Below are 19605 nucleotides of genomic sequence, written 5' to 3' on the forward strand. Positions count from 1 at the left end.
AGAAGCCCTCATATTATATTTCCCTCAAATTCTACCACAAACCACACTTCTCGGGAGGAAAAAAAAAAAAGGCGCTATGTAAGCATGTTTACCTTTAACCAACTAGGAAATTGAAACTTGTCCATAATTGATGACTCACCACAGTAGGCCTATAAAAGTAAAGGTACTTGTCTGGGAAAAGACAGCTGCCTCCAGGCGCGATCATCCAAGATGCACCCAAGGGTCCTGGCTGGCTTGCTCTTCTTCAGCTGGACGGCTTGTTGGTCCCTGCCCCTTCCCAGTGATGGAGATTCTGAAGACTTGTCCGAGGAAGACTTCCAGTTTGCAGAGGTAGAGTATTTTAACAATTCCAGTGATGTGATAAGTCTCAAAATGCCCTTATCTTTAAAAGAGGGTCATTTTGCTCTCCTTTTTTTAGAGCTACCTGAAATCATACTACTATCCTCAGAATCCTGCTGGAATCCTGAAGAAAACTGCAGCAAGCTCTGTGATTGACAGGCTTAGAGAAATGCAGTCATTTTTTGGCTTAGAGGTGACTGGCAGACTTGATGATAACACCTTAGACATCATGAAAAAACCAAGATGTGGGGTCCCTGATGTGGGTGAATACAATGTTTTTCCTAGAACTCTCAAGTGGTCCAAAATGAACTTAACCTACAGGTAAATCATAGACTATTCTTTCTTTAATATTTGTTGCTTTCTGTAATATCAACTGTCTAATTTTCAGCACAAGCTACAGATTACAGAACATGTGTGGTCCCATTGTTTTAAGTAGGCCTTAGATTTTAAACTGGAAATTAAGTAGGTCTAGGAGTGACTTTGGGCTTCCTTGGTGGCTCAGATGGTAAAGGATCTGCCTGCAATGCAGAGGACCTGGGTTAGATCCTTGGGTTGGGAAGATCGTCTGGAGGAGGGCATGGCAGCCCACTCTAGTATTCCTGCTTGAAGAATCTCCATGGACAGAAGTGCCTAGCAGGCTACTGTCTTGGGGTTGCAAAGAGTCAGACCCAACTTAGCAATTAAGCACAGAGCACACACTTTAATACTGTTGATGAGAATATCTTATAATATCTATTATATATTACTGTTGCATTAAGCCAGCATTATTTTTTTTGCAAAACTAAATATATTTCTTTCAGATATAAAATCAAAATAAGAGAGTAGTTTCAAGAAAATTTGAAAATGTAACAATCATATTTATTATGAGTGCTAAAAATGGAGAGTTTCACTCTCTTATGAACTTTACAGAGCTATTTCATTTGTTTAAACCACAGTGATACAAAACTTTTAGCATGGCAGCCATATAAGTTTTAGTAAACATCTAAACACTTTAAACTTAAGATGTCAAATATTTGGAGATACTCAAGTATCTAATAAAATTCTTCATGGCATTATATTCTTTGATGAGATGGCTGGATGGCATCACTGACTCGATGGACGTGAGTCTGACTGAACTCTGGGAGTTGGTGATGGACAGGGAGGCCTGGCGTGCTGCGATTCATGGGATCGCAGAGTCGGACATGAACTGAACTGAACTGAACTGATGACATCATAATTAAGAAGTTATTTGAAACAGTGGACCTCTAGTAGAACTTTTAGAGAAGCCATTGCGTTTTGAGTTGAAAAGCAGTACTCCAAGAAAATATATTCTAAAAGAGTTTTCACTTTCCAAAAATTTGATTCAAGCTTTTTCTGTTAAATAGAATTGTGAATTATACACCTGATCTGACTCATTCTGAAGTGGAAAAGGCCTTCAGAAAAGCCTTTAAGGTGTGGTCTGATGTGACACCTCTGGATTTTACCAGAATTCACAATGGCACTGCTGATATCATGATCTCTTTTGGAACTAAAGGTAATGATGCAGAATAATTTTTGAACATTTTTCTATTCTACTATTGGCTCCATTCTTTTATTCCTTCTTTCAGGTACTCATTAGTTTTTACAGAATCCAACAAAAATTCACCAAGCACCTGGGCTAGGCACTACAGGGTATAATTAAATTCTTAACTCTTGTTTTTGTGTGTAGAGCATGGCGACTTCTACCCATTTGATGGACCCTCTGGTCTGTTGGCTCACGCTTTCCCTCCTGGACCAAATTATGGTGGAGATGCTCACTTTGATGATGATGAAACCTGGACAAGTAGTTCCAAAGGTAATATTTCTTATAAAGATATAATTCATGATTATCAGATCCCATTAAAAAGAAGTTAAGAAGCATACTGTAAATTATATTTGTTGATTATATTTTTCAAAAAAGTTTAATAAGTATAATAATCTTAGTTTCTACAAATGGCATTTCTACAAGCCAATATGCAACATTAAAAATGAGCAAAATCTACTTAGTCTAGTGGCTTGAGGGATTCTAGCTAACTCTGAAATAGGATCAAAATGCTTTCTGTTAACAAAGGTGTTATTATTGTGGATTACTTCTGACATGTGAAGAAGTACGGTTTATATAAATATAAATCTAAAAACTATTAGTGCTAAATATGTAGATTATAAATAAGTTGGATGTGAGTTGAAATAGTTTTTTTCCTTTGTAGAAATATTAATGGCACAAAGCCAGTCGTATTTCTATTCTCTGTTATATGATTACTTCTTTAGACTTGTCTATTCCACTGATTTTTACAAATACCACTCTAGTAAATCAATATAGTTTCTTACTTCAGAAAGTCTGAGACAAGCCAGATTAAAATGTATTTACAAAAGCAAAATGAAACTGTTGAGAGAATTCAGTCAGTAGTTGAATCTTAAAGGCTCAAAAGAATTGAGAATGCTAATTTAGGTAGAAAAGCCAAATTATCCCAACTAGGGCTTAATTTTGGAGCTATATGGACTCTTAATTGTGATAGTTAGAGGGTAGTCCTCAAAAACATCTAGTCTTTATTATTCATTTAAAAAAAGGAATTATTTTTCCAAAAAGTAAAACTGGGCATTAAATAATCAATGTCTTAATGCCTATGCGACCATCTGTCTTTGGAGGAAAAGGTGGGAGTTTGCATATTTAAAGTCTGAATATATCACAGATAAGAATGGTTTTAGGAAGAAAGAGCAACACCTAGTATTGTTAAGGCGTAGTCACAGTAAGCCTCAGTTTTTGGTTCCTGCGTAAATTCTGGGTTTAATGAATGATCATGCTGCAGTCTGCACAGTTCACTAAGTTGATTACATACTTTCTTCATGTATAGGCTATGATAGCAAAGGGTATTTAAGGTCAAACTGTAACCACCGGCTCCAGCTTTCATGTGTCTTTTTATTTCAATATTTTATTGTTTTCCTATTTAAAATACCAGAAGCATCAAAAATTTGTGGGAAGAATGACTAAAGGAAATAATGTAAACATGGAGACACAGTGGTCGTCAACCTTCCTTCTTAAGAGGAAGGTTGGCCAATCGTGTCTAGAGTTTCTGCTTCTTTAAATTCTAGAGTATAGAGATATACTGGAAAGGAGCATTTGGTAGGAATTTGTTCTCAGGTAGATTCCTGGAGACCATATTTAATGCATTCTCTATGCTTGGTCATCATACCTTTGATTGCTGGCTCCTATTTAGATGATTTTCTAAGCAGATCCTAGATATGTGTCACCCTAAGTTTTTCCCCCATAAGTTTCCATTTAAGGTCATCACTCTCTACTTTCCTCACTGACATGAGAAAGCAAAGAGCAAATCAGGATTGCTAGTGTTTTCACAGTAAAACCTTATTGATTGCTAATCAATCTGTTGGTAATCTGTGTAGGCAGCTATAATCAAAGGATTACCAAATTATTTACAATGATTAAATCAACATTTTAAATCTTCCTTTAAGCAACTGAATATTAACTTTAAAAACTGCGTCAAACAGACAAGGAGAAATGACGACATAATAAATAAACAAAGAAAAGAGTGTTTATTCTGTGAATTGGTCACTGGAGGACTTTGTTTTCTCAGTTCCTTTCTTTTATTACAGGCTACAACTTGTTTCTTGTTGCTGCCCATGAGTTTGGCCATTCCTTAGGTCTGGACCACTCCAAGGACCCAGGAGCACTCATGTTTCCCATCTACACCTACACTGGAAAAAGCCACTTTATGCTTCCTGATGATGATGTCCAAGGGATTCAGTCTCTCTATGGTAACTACTGATATATCAGCTTGACAGCAGAAGACATATACACATTTATTTTCTAAGTTATTAATGAATTTACCATTACCAATATCACTGTCCTGGTTTTGCTATTAACATCTGGAGAATCATGCTCATTTTTTCTTTAAATATCAATCTACCTGCTCAAGTAGAAAATATTCCATTCCCCAAAGTTTTTGTAGAATGTAACTCCTTGTATTTTATACATCGCAAGGTACATCTGATATCCTGACGATACCTCTGACATTAGAAATGGCAATATTTTATTCTTCATTTGATGAATGAAGAAACTAAGGCTGTAGAGTTTAAATAGTATGTCTATAACAGCTGGGTGAAACACACTAGATAGGAACACAGCTTTTGGGGTAGCTTTCACAGTGAGAAAGTGAGATTTCAACCAGGTTTTATAAATTGTGGGTATTCTTTCAACTACTCCTGTTTACCACAGTAGAAACCATTCAAGTAGCCCGTGGTAGTTTTTAACCAATATCTACAGTGAACATTTGTAAGAATTTCTTCATTTTCCTTCCAAATTTTCAATAATATTTACAAAATACTTAAACCTCAACCCAAACAAGCAAAAATACCTACCATAAATAGAAGTACAGCCATAGTACACAGGCATCAGTGTATACACTTCTGGAACACAGAGCTCAGACAACAGTCAGGCCAGCCCCAAGCTATTTTCTCTTCTGGATTGAAATCTACCACAATAGCTGGTGAAGGCAGAGGCAAGAATTTTGCAGTTTTTACTATTTCTACTATATCTTGGCTGAGGGACTTCATGACAGAGCTAATAGGACATAGGTAGTGAAAAAGAAGTTTAGAATTATTTTATGTCCTGCAACCCTTTTGCACTCATGTGAGCTGGTTGGAAAGTTACCAACACGTTACAAGTCATACCAGAGTGGTTGAAGGCCGGCTTTTCACTGAGATGCAGACACGCAGTGATAAACTCTAAAGCAAGGTGAGCTGATGTTGGCAGCTGGTCAAGTAGGCTTGAGAAAGAGCCCAAAGGAGGGCTCCCACAGAGATGACGTGCCTCCAGAAATGTCTGTGAGAGCAATGTGTTTCTCAGGAGCAGTCTGTGAATAGGTTGTGCAAAGGATGGGGAAAGTTTCCCCAAAGTCTCTTGCTCCCCCAGCCCGTTTCTATCACCAACCTCAAGAAAGCTGAATTTGGAGCTGAGATGATTCTCAAGGGCTTTTGAAGTTGAAAACAGAAGGGGAAATCCCACAGGCAAGACAGTGGTAGCCCTGGAGGAAGGAGGAGGGATTACGGGTTCTTTGGTGCATTATGTAGGAGGTGGCAGGACCCACTGCCCTCCCTGGATGAAGCTCTTCCTGCTCTCCAATGATAGGAGCAGCTCATCCTCAGTCACTTCCTTAACTCATTTTCATGACTGCAGGTCCAGGAGATGAAGACCCCTACTCTAAACATCCGAAAACACCGGACAAATGTGACCCTTCCTTATCCCTTGACGCCATTACCAGTCTCCGCGGAGAAACACTGATCTTTAAAGACAGGTACTCTTGGTATTACTTTATGAAACCTGCATGCGACGAACATTTCTGAAGTCATGTCTGAGATTGCCAAAACATCTTGTCAGAATTCTAAAGGAGGTGAAGTTAGTAAAAATAACAGACCTTTGAACAGTTTATTTACGTATATCAGATGAAGTAAAATAACTGATGGATAAACATTTTACCTTTCAATGGATAATCTTGGCATTGTACAGCTTTCTTTAAATCTTTGGTTGTAGTTTTTCTTATAAAAATAACCAAATACATATAGGAATACAATTTATTTATTTAACAAAACACAATAATTGAAATCAATTACTATATTAATGAGTTGTTATTCATAATTTCACATGAATTCCTTTTGGTATGGAAAAGCTTTGGTTCTGGTAACATATGAGCATGTTACAGCCTAAATTTATAGGTGATAAAAACCAAAATACTAATTTTTAATTTTGATACTGTTTTAGTATCCTTATTTGTTCACTTACTCATTAATCCATTGTTTAATTATCTGTTAATTATCTGTATTATTCTCTCATTTGTGATCCAGTAGCATTCCTTCCTCTTCTATTATAGTTCCAAATCATTTTGCTCCAGTATTTTCTCTTGTATCAGATTCCCCAGGCCATGCGATCTTGGGAGCATAGTTTGTGTCAGTCATGTTTTCTTTCCAGAGCCCGACACAGTGCCTGGCATATTTGCTTGCCACTTGCAAGATACGCAAAACTGACAAAAATGATCCCAGCACACAAAGGGCCTGGAGCCTTCATAAAGGCTCTGTGAGACTTTTCAACTTCAGCATTTAGGCTAGAGTTAAGACAGAAACAGCTTGTTTAACTGGTATTTAAAGGGAAGTGGAAATCTTGCCCCTCCACAGGTGGTAGGGAATGGTTTTGTCTGGCTTATCTGTACTGATGTGGAGACAAGTGGCTAGCAGGATAGAAACACTGCACTCAAAGAAATGATGCAAACTCTGTGTTTTACTTTTGTGTCAGATTCTTCTGGCGGCTGCATCCTCAGCAGGTTGAAGCAGAGCTGTTTTTAACAAAATCGTTTTGGCCAGAACTTCCCAACCGTATTGATGCCGCCTATGAGCACCCTTCCCATGACCTTATCTTCATCTTTAGAGGTAAGATTTCCACCAGCGAAACTTCGCATATGCCTGGAGCAGGCAGCGATGAACTTTAACTACCAGAGATTTAATAAAATGATCATTGTCAAAAATATGTCTAAATTAAGAATCAAGTATAACAAAATGGAAGCCAGAAAGCACCCGAAACCTTTCTGAAACCAAGTGTCCTCAATTTGACAAGTAAAAAGTCTGCATTATTACTCATATCCACTCTTGGTTTCTCTTATTTCCTCTTAAAAATTATTTGCTGAGAAAATGTTATAACAATGTACATTTTTAACAATTCAAGAAAATTATTCATAATTCCTCCTTCTGAAAGGTCAATTTATTTTCTCACTTTATTGTCTAGTCCCTAATCATATGTAAAACATATAGTAAACATTTCCATTCATAGTATGTATGCATTTTAATATTTTACTTGTTCCCTTGACACAGGTTCCCAAATTGCTATTCCAGCTGCATGATCATAATTTGTATTAGCTACATAGATCCTACTAATGCTGTTTCTATTGTGTGACTATTATAATTAATGCTATAATAAAGTTACTTTTTAGAGAAGAAGACAACTTTTGTACCAGTATAAAACATGAGTTTTCAATCTAATTTCCTCTTCCTACTGTGTTGCTTATTTCTGTAGAAATCTTAATGTGTTTTTAACCCAGCTCCAATCTTAATATTCAGAGTTAATGGTCAAATTAATTATAATATTCCACTGGCTATGCTTACATTTAGGAAATTAGGATTTTAAATTTTGAAGAACGCTCATACTTTTGTGTTTCTTAAACACGGTGACCACAAACATTGACTAATTTATTTATAAAGGTGTAAAATGATTTTCTCTTTGCTAAAGCAAAGGTCTACATATGTGAGTTTTAATGGATTCCCTTGAATAATAAACAGATTCTTTCACTTATTCTAGGCAGAAAATTTTGGGCACTTAGTGGTTATGATATTCTGGAAGATTATCCAAAAAAAATATCTGAACTTGGATTTCCAAAACACGTTAAAAAGATCAGCGCAGCCCTTCACTTTGAGGATTCAGGGAAGACGCTCTTCTTCTCAGAAAACCAAGTCTGGAGGTATGGCAGCCATGTTTACTCCCCCATCGTGTGTCAGAGGGCAAAGTGAGCTTCGAGCATCTCCTGTTGCTTAAAATTATTATCTCATGCATTACTTTAAATGTTAAACCAGTCATTCATTTATGTTCCGTGACAGCTCCTGCAAGTAGCCCCTAAGACAGGCTTTTGAAAGTCTCAAGCCTTCTTGAAAAATTCACGTATAATTCTCACTTGCTCTGGGCCACACTTTTCTTTCTTAATCATTTGTTGTACTTAAGCCATGGCAAAGCTGTCTCTCTTATTTTGACATGTTCATTTCATCTTTCTCCTGGATTCTCTTTCTTGTCATCCTCTTCTAATTTCCATGCAACTCCATCTTCTGGGGCCAGAGGGAACACAAGAATATGTACAGGGAGAGCCTGAGTGCGAGAGGGCCACAATTTCTAGTCTGTTGGACCAGTGCAGAGGTTGGCCAGGAAGCTGCTAGGTTTACACTCTGTAAAGCCAGACCCTTGTGAAAACCAAGTAGGACTGGACTATCGGAAACATGTGTAGAGCTTAAGGCGGCATTGACATTGGCAATGTTTGTGAGCCCAAGTCAATTCAGGGATGATTATCTCATAGGTGTCCAAAACTTGGAATTTTTTAAATGGTAGCTTTACTTTTTCTATACACACACACACACGTACACTCATGCGTGCATGTGTATACACACACACTCCTGGATATATCATCTTTACCGTTTGACTTCTTATTTCTGATAATGACACTCACAAATTTAAATGCAATTCAATTAAATACAATACTATTACATATTACTATCTAGGTTCTACCTGGTCTAGTGTTTCTGACCCTTTATCCTATATGAGGTCTGTGGTTTGGTCAAGATGGACTGCTTACCATATCTCAAAAGCTTTGTGCTTTTATCTCTGCATAACCTTCCCTTACACAATTTTCTTTGCCAGAGGTCTTTCCCTACATTTATCCTCTTGACATTCTATCCTATGTTTAAAGTTAATTTGAAATACTGTTTTATGCACAGTCTTTCTTGATCACCGCATTCAAAGGCTATCTCCTTTCTCATGTAATTCCTGTGACATCTCATGTATATTCTCTCATGATGTTTAGCCCCTATTGTCTCGTGTTACAATGCCATCTGTATATGTCTTAGCCTTCTTGATGGTGCAATGATTCTTAGCTTTTACTTATTGGACTGTACCTCAAGAATATAAAAAACTCTCATCAGTAACAGTAGGAAGAGTGCATCATGGGAGGTTGTTCTCCTAGGCTGATTTCAGAATGTGTTTGGTTGGCTAGAGTGTGAGTTTGTGCTGGGGAAGAGGAGTGTGGAATATATAGTTATGGGAGGAGAAATCTATGCTCCCCACCCTTGCTTTATTACTACCATTTGCCTCTGTAACTTCCTTGTGCAGAAACTGAGCCTTAAATAGTTTAGTATCCAAGACTGCCCTTAACAAGTTGTCTTACACATAGTGAGAGATCAATAGACAATTGTTCATCCAGAAACATATGTATTTGACTCTAAAAATGCTTTCCTAATAACATAGTTTTATAATAGATGTACAAATTTTGAAGTGGAAATGAGTTTATAACCATCTTTATAAACACAGCCTTTAGGCAAGTCAAAATAGTCACCAGGTATCTACTATATACTCAGTATTATAGTTCTTAATTTAAAAAAAAACTACCAGATGTTTTGAATGGACTTAAAAATTGGAAACTTGTCAATTTTGAAAGTTGCCATTATATCCACTGTATTATTTCTAAAGTAATTTACCTACAACCCACTTAAGAGCTTCTTTTTCTTATTATATAGCTATGATGACACCAACCATGTGATGGATAAGGACTACCCCAGACTCATTGAAGAGGTCTTCCCAGGAATTGGTGATAAAGTAGATGCTGTCTACCAGAAAAATGGTAACTATTTCACTGATCTTAGTGGAGAGCTTCTGTAGCCCCTCAGTTAGAACTTAGATTCACTAATGAAAACCTTACATAATTAAGGCTTACATACTTATTGTGACTACTTACACAGCCAGCAAGCAAAAATTAATATGCTTACAATAAATAAGAGCTTAACTTAATGACTGCTAGTTTTATGAATAAAAGATGCCAAATCTTAAACACGACTTTAAATTTAAAGATATTGAGGGCTTCCCTGGTGGCCCAGATGGTAAAGGATCCGCCTGCAATGCAGGAGACCTGGGTTCAATCCCTGGGTTGGGAAGATCCCCTGGAGGAGGGCATGGCAACCCACTCCAGCATTCTTGCCTGGAGAATCCCCATGGACCAAAGTGCCTGGCTGGCTACAGTCAATGGGGTCACAAAGAGTTGGACGCAACTGAGTGACTAAGCACAGCACACAAGATGCAAAAAGTATTATCATAATTAAAATCAGGGATGAATGGGGAGTATTTTATATGTGAAGACAAATAACATCATAAATATAAAATGTTTTTTGCTTTAATTATGGAAAAGGACATTATCTCTAACTTGCAACAAATAACCAATATCAATAACTCAAGCATTTGGGGTCATTCCCTGGAGGTCTAGACTGTGCTTTCATAGCTGGGCATGGCCAAAGGAAAAAAAAAATTCAAACCTCAAAACTGGAACTCACGCCAACACAGCAATTAATTTGAGGTGACATTTTAGGAGAGCTAGAAACCTTTATACATTTCCCCTTCTTTAAATTATAAGCAATAAGTTAAAGCATTAGTTGTGTTTATAATGTAGGCATTGAAATGTTTAAAAAAGTGAATCTAACAGATTGAGATTTTAATGGTAGCTAGAGTAAAACTTTATTTTCAAACTCTGAAATCTTTTTGGTCTTTTTCTTATAGGTTATATCTATTTTTTCAATGGACCCATACAGTTTGAATACAGCATCTGGAGTAACCGTATTGTTAGAGTCATGACAACAAATTCCTTATTGTGGTGTTAAAAGTGTTTTTAAAATATTGTTATTTAAATCCTGGAAAGCATTTGAGATAAACAACACTTCCAGACATTTCGGGGGTGGGTTATAGGAGAAGGAGAGATATCGGGGAAAGCTTAGTTCTGTGAACGAGCTTCAGTAAGTTATCTTTGACTATTTAGTATCTATACAACTATGCGTGGCTGGGACCACATTGTATTTCAAAGTCATGAAATTCATTATCTCGATGAATCACCTAATTCTCGTGTGCTATGTAGAGGCAGTAGTTGACAACATTCCCATCAAAAATGAGGCATATGGTGTGTCAAAGAGAGTTACTTAACATATTATTTATAAGAAAACTTTGCAAAGACATAAAAGCAAATATATTTATCCAATTAATGATTTATCTTTACTAACATCCATACACAAAAATAAACCAAAGGGAAATGTCTGCAGTAAATACATTTGAGACAACTTTCCAAAGAAATATTTGGATTTTGCACTAAAAATATTTGGATCTACATGCCCCTCTTCATACAGACACAGTCACTAATGATAGGAGACAGAGACTAGCGGTGAGGACAGAAGATTCGGCCGTTGGATTCTGCTTAATTTTCACTTTTGACAGTGACTCAAAGACTGCTCTCAAAGAAGACAGTTATTCCTTTTCATATTTATAGAAGACAAAGTATTAAAATATTTCAGGTATTAAAATATTTCAGGTCTTTCAAAAACATCAGAGTAAACTAAAATTGTTAACAAAATGATCTAAGGCCATAGCATCACTTTTTCATAAATCATTTGATTATTTAAAACTAAAAGTAATGTTTTACTTTTATTTTATCTAAAAGTGTTTTAATTGTCCAGTTTACCTTGGATATATAAGCTGTTTTTGAAAGAAATAGTCTAAATTACATCTTATAAATTGGAAATGTGTATGTTAAAAAAACAAAGATATCTAAAATAAAGAAAACATGGTCCTCTTGAAGAATAAAATTATTCCTTTTTTCTCCTTTTTTCCCCCTTTAATCCTTCATAACTTTTGACAGTGCCTTTCACTTGGTACTTGTTGAATATATAAATGGCCTTGAAGGGAAGAACCATTGTGTTGAGAGATCATATTCATAAAAATTCAGGCAAAGAAAAGAAAGTGTACTGTATATGCAAAGTGTATTAGGAAGTGTTCATGTTGTTTATAATAAAAAGATATTTTCAACAGACATTGGTATATGGTATATTTTTGTCTTTTGGTATAATTTTATATATAATTATATAAATATGTATTTTTTGGTATAATTTTTCTTCAAAGAATGTCTATTTAAACTATTCCTTTCTCTAACCATATGTTTCTTGGTGAATGTAGCTCATTACTGTTTTTGTTTTTTGTTTCTTTATTTTGTACAAAGACCCTAAATCCAAATTTAGGGTGTTAATTGTACCAGATTTTGTTAGCTCAATTTCTGGTCGAGTTTGGTCAACCTGGCGCTGATGAGCCCCCTCTTCTGAGCCAGCTGCCCTAGACTGAGCCCACAGGTTCCTCAGTCTCTTTGCCTAGAGTGCGCCTTGGTCACAAGGAGGAGAGAGCAGTAGGTCTAAATTAGGAAGACTGGGTCCTGGTGCTGACTCTGTGCATCACTTCAGACAGCTCCTTTGAGCTGTTTGGGCTTTACTTTCCTGATGTGGGAGATGAGAGGCTTAGCCGCTTTGGGGACCATGGGGATGCAGGGAACTCTAATAAGGAAGACGGACACCATCTAGGAAACTCCACTGTTTCCTCGTTTCCATCTAAGAAAGTCCACTGAGCTTAAACACTGGTCTTTTCTGTTTTCTTGAGCACTGTTCATTCCCAAACATTTAATAAGTACCTGTTCAATGTCAGGCACCTAAGATGCTAGAAAAACTTGATCTCGATCTCTAAAGAGTTTCTATCCTACTAAGGAAACAATGCAATTAGAATTGAGTAGATTAAGTGTCTTTTCAAGGGAGCAGTGGCCACCTGTTGTGAGTGTAGAGAAGACGCATTTCTTCCCTCCCAGTGAGCCCCAGTGTCAATTCATGCACTTTTCATTTTCCTGGACAATGTAATAGGATTCCTTATTTCTAAGTTTTGCTACTGGAGTAGAATATCATCCATCTACTCATCCATCCAATAAATAAATAAAATGTAGTAAATATTAATTCCTGTCCTGTGTCAGGAACTCAGGTTGATGCTGGGAGTGCGGTGAACAGGAAAACCTCATTGCTTTCTTGGAGCTCACAGTGTAGTTGGGGAGACACACATCAATCAAATGAGTATAGCTTAAAACGATGATAAATGCTACAAGGAAAGGGAACCTGGTGCTCCGAGGTCCTCTACTAAGGGGAATTTTACCTGCTGTGTATATGAGGGCAGGGGCACAAGAGGGTCACTGGGGAAGGGCATCACAAGGGAAGAGAGATTCCCCAAGCTTTCATGAAAACTAAGGGCTACCAGGCAGTGCAGGGAGTGGGGGGGAGGGCCCCAGGCCACACTTTCAGACTAGAATGGAACTGTTGGAACCCAGAGAATTACAGAGGGGGTGGGGGTTTGGCTGCCCTGCGCAACCTGCAGGATCTCAATCCTGACCAGGGACTGAAACCTGAGCCACAGCAGTGAAGGCCCAGAAACCCAGAATCCTGGATGCCAACCACTAGGCCCACAGAGAATTCCCCTACAGAGAGTTTTATGAGGACATTGGTCAGGTATGGATGGATGAACTGCACCAGGGAATCCCCCAATCCAACCATGTTCCTCCCACCCTTCATGGTGCCCAACACAGACCAGAGAATCTCCCTATGATAAACCAGGAAAACCTTTTTCATTTTTAAAGCCTATTAGTTAAAATTTTAAGAAATGGCTAGGTCATTCTAGGGTTTGACATGTGAGTATGTAGTTCTTGGTCATTGAGTCAGCTGATGGAAACATGAACTCTGAGCATAATGGGGGTCCACATGATTCTGGAACAAGGTGGGGACACGCCTCCCTCAGAGCAGGGGGAAGCCCCTCTGCAGTAAGGCCCCCCCTGGCCTGGGGCCCAGCGGATCGTGCCTCGTGCTGCTGTGGTCAGCTCACCATCCCCACCTCGTCTCAGGTGGATGGCTTGGCTCTCGGGGAAGCTCCAGTGGAGGGATTCCGGTTCCTGTCTGCAAAGGGCAGCTGCTTTAGAACAGCACGCACAGTGTGCTCCAAACGCCAGCAGCATCATGGCACCTGGGAGCTACTAAAAAGGCCCAGTCTGCGGCACCCCAAGCCAGGAAATGACGGAGCTGTGTGTTAACAAATCTGATCCCTCACGGCACACAGTCCCTCAGAAAAGGCCACGCAAGGGCTCCCAAGAGAGACGACATCGGGGTTCTTGGGGTTCACAACTCCCTGCTATGATCTCGGGGAACCCTTTCCAGAAGATTCATAGCATATGCTAGTATTTCAAAGGTTACAAACAGTTCCGTGTCAAAGAAGCTATTTAGCCTGTTGAACAAGGTTTTACAAATATATCAGAACATGAAACTCATTTACATTCTTTTACTGTTGTTTTTTAAATAGTGAAAACTTTTATATTTGGAATTAGCCAGCTGGACTCAGTTTAGATGATATCAATCTTGTTGGCAACATCCAAAGCATCATAGTCGGGAGCCAGCTGAATGTCGGCCTCCTTCTCTCCATCAGGCCTGGCCAGGGGGCTGAGCTTAGCCCAGTCACTGTCGTAGAGCCTCTTCACAGCCTGTTTAATCCGGCGCTTTACTGGCCTTGACGCCCGCAGTGAATACGAGTGAGCTGTTGTGTCCTATTTTCTTCCTGGTGACTCTGCGGGGAGGCGGAATTTGGTGACGGCATAGTGGTTGTTCGTTTGTTTCTCCTAGGGCCGCTCTTCTGAGGATATTTGGGCTGCCTCCCAAGCCACAGTGTTTTGGGCCACGGGAAGGTGGGTGACATCCGGATCTCCGTTTTTGTGGCTGTGGGCGCCTTTCAACCCTATTTTCCTGGCCCTTGAAGCCTTTGCTTTGGCTTCAGCTTTGGGAAGGGCAGGGGTTTCCTTCTTCTTGAAAAGGCTACTCTATTTTTTTAAAAACTGTTTAACTTGATTTCAGAAAAAATTTCATTTGCTTTCTTATTTGCTTGTGTGGCCTTGCTCATGGATGGCTAGATCGATCAATAAATAGAGATATACGGTCAGGATTATTTTCTAACTCCCATCTCTGCTCCAGTCTCGGTTTCAAGTTCCCAATCTGACTGATGTTACCTGGATCAGTGTCTTTCCCCTGTGGCCAGAACACCAAATTGAAATTACACCAAACGTCTATTACATCAAAGTTTCCCCTTGGGAATGAGGGTAGTATTTAAAACAAAACAAAACAAATCTCAATACAAGTAGAGCAGTTCATCCTAATAGGCTGTGCTATGAAATATGTTACAGTTAAAATACAAAAAGCCTGTTCACACAGATATTCGTGTGTGATGTGAGGAGACCAGATGAATGTTTTATGAAAGGTAACACTGCGTCCACAAATTTGCATTTGCCCAGAGCTAATGCCACGCAGGCTACAGTCCATGGGATCGCAAAAGAGTTGGACATGACTTAGCAACTAACAACAATAACAATGCTCTGCACTCAAGTTGAACTGTAGCTAGTAATGGCCTCTTCATCACACGTAATGAGGGTGAAAAGTTTGAAAAGTGAAGTGAACCAAAAGTTCACATGGTTTTTAAAAAGCAGCGGCGGACAAGATTCTGTGCTGGTGTAACAAATTTTGCCCTTGAAGTGATCCTGGGAGAACGTTCATGTTTTTAATAAATTAAAAATAGTGTCTTCCATCTCTGTATCCTCATATCAGAATAAACATACCAAAACATATACAGCAGATCTCACAGAGAGATAGTCACCATACCTCGCCACCAAATTTAGTCCCAGTTGTAGAAAACACCGGAGAAGGCAATGGCACCCCACTCCAGTACTCTTGCCTAGAAAATCCCATGGATGGAGGAGCCTGGTAGGCTGCAGTCCATGGGGTCGCTACGAGTCGGACGCGACTGAGCGACTTCCTTTTCACTTTTCACTTTCACACGATGGAGAAGGCAATGGCAACCCACTCCAGTGTTCTTGCCTGGAGAATCCCAGGGACGGCAGAGCCTGGCGGGCTGCCGTCTATGGGGTCGCACAGAGTCGGACACGACTGAAGCGACTTAGCAGCAGCAGCAGCAGTAGAAAACACCTTGATATTTAAGGGTTGATCGTGAGGCTGTGAGATTCACAATAGTTCCAGTAGGTGGCATCAGCCACACTCTTGAAAATGTTGAATCAGACGATTTAATTAAGGAGCGAAACCAACGCTTCCTTCTCTAATGCAGGGATGAGGATTCTGGCCAGATCGCTGATGGCTTAATTGCTGACTTTATGCCACTGACTTTCAAATAGGGTTTAACAAGCTTTCTTATTTCATTTCCCTAGGGAATTCGAGAATAGCTTGCTCTAGTTTTCTTAGTCACAGAAATCTCCCTGCCATTCATCTCCTCAACTGTGAAAGCTTTTTTCACGGAGAGGAGAGGCCGGATGGGGTGTCAGGCCAAACCACCACGGCCGGGCCTCGCACGTCACCACAGGCTTCTGGGTGACAGACTCCAGTGGAAGCCGCCAAATGCACCCGCGCACACAGAGAACGGAGTCACTCTGACAAGAAACTAGACCAGCCGGCAGCGAGGGGGAAGAAAGCCCCAAGTTACTAGGCCTCTCACTGGAGACGACGTCAAGATCAGAGAAGGAGAATGCTTAAGGTTCCAAGGTGTCTCACGTGTAGCTTTTCTAACTTTTTTGGATTTTATACCTGCCTGATGGTCTAGAGTTCATCCAATGCTCGTTTAGGGCTTCTTGGCTGTGTTCTCCTTCGCTGCTCACCAGGCACTTAAATGGGACCACAGCTAGTCCGTTAATGACCTCTGGAGAACCAGAGATGAGCTACAATCACACCAACAGCATGACCTTTCCTGGAAGAGTTCATCATGGTATCTTGTTTGCCTTAAATGGTCACAATTATGCCCTAAATTTAGATGATGTGAGAAAGAAAATGTCTCTCCCATACATTTAAAGTTTGTTATTACCCACTCCAGAAATAATCATTTAATAATTTCCCTACACATCAACTGAGCAAGAAATGAGCATAAGTACTTCACATCCAGCGAGTCTGTGAGCCTCTCAAATCTTGGTTGAAACGGAATTCGACTCACATTAATGAAAATCCACCCGTTAGACTTTGCAGTTGCTCACAAGTGAAGGTATTGCTGCTTCATCTTCATGGCTTCATGTTGGATTAAAGGACGTCACCCAAGCATCCTTAGCTGTGGCCCCACCTGCTGTGGCAAAAAGACTTAAAAGATGTATCTTAAAGCGTGTTTTGGGTTATTTCTTTGTTAAGGTTTACATAGACCAGTAGCCTTCCTTTTCTTGACAACCTTCCCTTTCCTTTAGCAGGCTAGGTATTGAAAGCAGCAGAGTGCAAGCTCACAGAGCCTTCCAGTCCACCCGAGGAGGACGCTGCTGTCTGTGGTGAAGGAGCGGCCTTTCTGGGCTGTGTCCTCTAGCCAGACAACACCTTGGCTTAGTGAGTGCCAGTGCCTTGTGACTTTGCTTCCAAAGCAACACAAGGGAAAAGGAACTCTGTGAGTTCCAAGTAACTTGGAGCATGTGGGCACAGTGTGTATGCTTATGCTGGCTCTGTCTCTGGCAGATTCTGGTCTGGATCCTTCTGAGTTAAGCAGAAGGCTAAGAAACAGCAGCTGCGCCTCCAGCCAGGCCCACTTTTCTGAATCCACTTATTAGAATTTATCCCATGATAAATAATATACTTCCTAATGTTACAGAACCCAGGTCCAGCTGCTCACCTCTCAAAAACCAGTAAAAAGGCCAGACTGGTGGAAAGGAAAGTTTGCTTTATTTTGGATGCCAGCAACTGGAGGGGAGGGGGTTAGGGGGTACGGTACACTCCTGTCCAAAGGCCAACTCCTCCTCCCTGCAATCAGGGGACAAGAGCTCTTAAAGTTCTATTAACGATGGGGGAGGGGGGCGGCTACATGCAGAAACAGCACAGTCAGCTCTGACCGTCATCTTGAAATTGGTCATTGGTGGCCTGACCAGCGTGGTTGTTTGAGTCATATGTTTGAAGCATAGTTAATCTTCAGTCCCAGGGCTGGTTTGTTTCCATTTCCTTGAGGTCAATTCTTAGAATTGTGGCCTCTTATGTCACACCTACAGTCTGTCCATGAGATAGTTAACTTCTCACACTTGGTGGGATTTTCAGTATCTGTAAGACAGCTCATAGGATATGGCCCAGAATATTCTCTTTAATCCTTGAGAAGGAACTAAAGGTCCCTGAATTTGCTTAAAGACTAAACTATTATTATTTGGTTTCCTTATACTGTTTTCCCTTGTTTCTGCATGTTCTCACTTCTCCGATTAAACTTATTCTTTGGCTAAAGTTTTTTCACAGACATAAGGCAGGGTGAGAACAGGACCAGGGGTCCTGCTCCATTTCACTAAGTAGTTGTATTCCCAATTTCATTGTTGCCGTTGTTGTTTAGTTGTAAGTCTTGCCTGACTCTTTGCAGTCCCATAGACTGTAGCCACCAGGCTCCTCTGTCCACAGAATTTTCTAGGCAAGAATACTGGAGTAGGCTGCCATTTTCTTCTCCAGGGCATCTTCCCAACCCAGGACTGGAACCCATGAATCTTGCCTTGGCAGGTGGCTTCTTTACCACTGAGCCACCAGGGAAGACCCTCCCAATTTCTCAGGGAATGAATCAACTGATTTATGGTTTGAATAACAGAGATAAAATAAAGACCAAGGGACCAGGGTAATGAGAGAGTGAAACAATGGCAGTATTTTATGGTAGTGGTGATGGAAGCAGAGTACTTGGGCAACAGATCTACCCAGGGATTACGTGGAATCAACTGGATTATGAGTGAAGAACTAATATGATTCTTCTTAATACTTACATATAAGTTCAAAACATTCCCTAAAATATTTCAGTGTGGTAAATCTGTGGGCTGGGGAGATGTGGCAACATTGTATATCCTGTGTTTACTTAAGATGAAAATAACTAGAGGAATTAGACCATCTGATTCATCTTTTTTATTTTTGCAAATGAGAACCGAGGCCAAGAGAAAGGAAAGGACCCCTCTAAGACCATACAGTAATGTTGGAGCCTGGGCCATAAAAATCATCCCACTTTCCTCCTTATAGCTCTTTAATTTCTCTCCACCCTCCACAGTCCACTGTGTGTTTAGATATTCAGTATTTATCAGGGGTCATGAAATACATTTCACTCTACTGTAAGGGTAGCACTAATCTGATGGTGCAAGGGGAGCTGAGTCCACGCGCTTGTGTCATCTCGGATAACAGGCAGGCTCCACCAGGTTCTCAGCCTTTGGTGGTCATCCTCTCCGCACAGCTCAGGTCTCTTGACCCTGACTAACCTTAGGGCTCTGGCTCAATTGTCTGAGACTCTAAAAAATTTTCTTTGCCAGGACAGCTTTGGTTTTGCATCCAGTTCTGATAACTCAGTTTCTGTGATTGTCTCAAGGTTGAGTCCCTACCATTGTTACAAACTGTCCCCTCCTTGGGTCCCTGTGCCAGAATCCCTGCTTCTTAATACCCCGTGTCCAGTGGATACTGTCTTCCTTTTTCCAGACCTTGCTGGTTCAAGTTCCGGTCCTTACCTCAGCCCAGGGTCTGGACCCCACTACTTACTGATGAAGGGCTGCCCTCTTCCTTCAGTGAAGACATACATATTGGGAAAAACGCATACAACCATCTCAATTT

General features: G+C 39.9%; 1 protein-coding gene and 1 pseudogene across 1 annotated transcript; one reads left to right on the forward strand and one right to left on the reverse strand.

Annotated features, from left to right (window-relative positions):
* Positions 1–210: 210 nt before the first annotated feature.
* MMP13 (matrix metallopeptidase 13) lies at positions 211–10800 on the forward strand. The gene is made up of 10 exons (XM_055547471.1): positions 211–330; positions 419–660; positions 1704–1852; positions 2027–2152; positions 3946–4107; positions 5528–5645; positions 6638–6771; positions 7694–7853; positions 9670–9773; positions 10700–10800. The coding sequence occupies exons 1-10, from the start codon at positions 211–213 to the stop codon at positions 10798–10800; spliced, it is 1416 nt and encodes a 471-aa protein (XP_055403446.1).
* A 3578-nt stretch (positions 10801–14378) lies between these two features.
* LOC129628695 (60S ribosomal protein L23a-like) lies at positions 14379–17891 on the reverse strand (annotated as a pseudogene).
* Positions 17892–19605: the final 1714 nt, after the last annotated feature.

The sequence above is a fragment of the Bubalus kerabau genome, chromosome 15 (assembly GCF_029407905.1).
Source record: "Bubalus kerabau isolate K-KA32 ecotype Philippines breed swamp buffalo chromosome 15, PCC_UOA_SB_1v2, whole genome shotgun sequence".
Taxonomy (NCBI): Eukaryota; Metazoa; Chordata; class Mammalia; order Artiodactyla; family Bovidae; genus Bubalus; species Bubalus kerabau.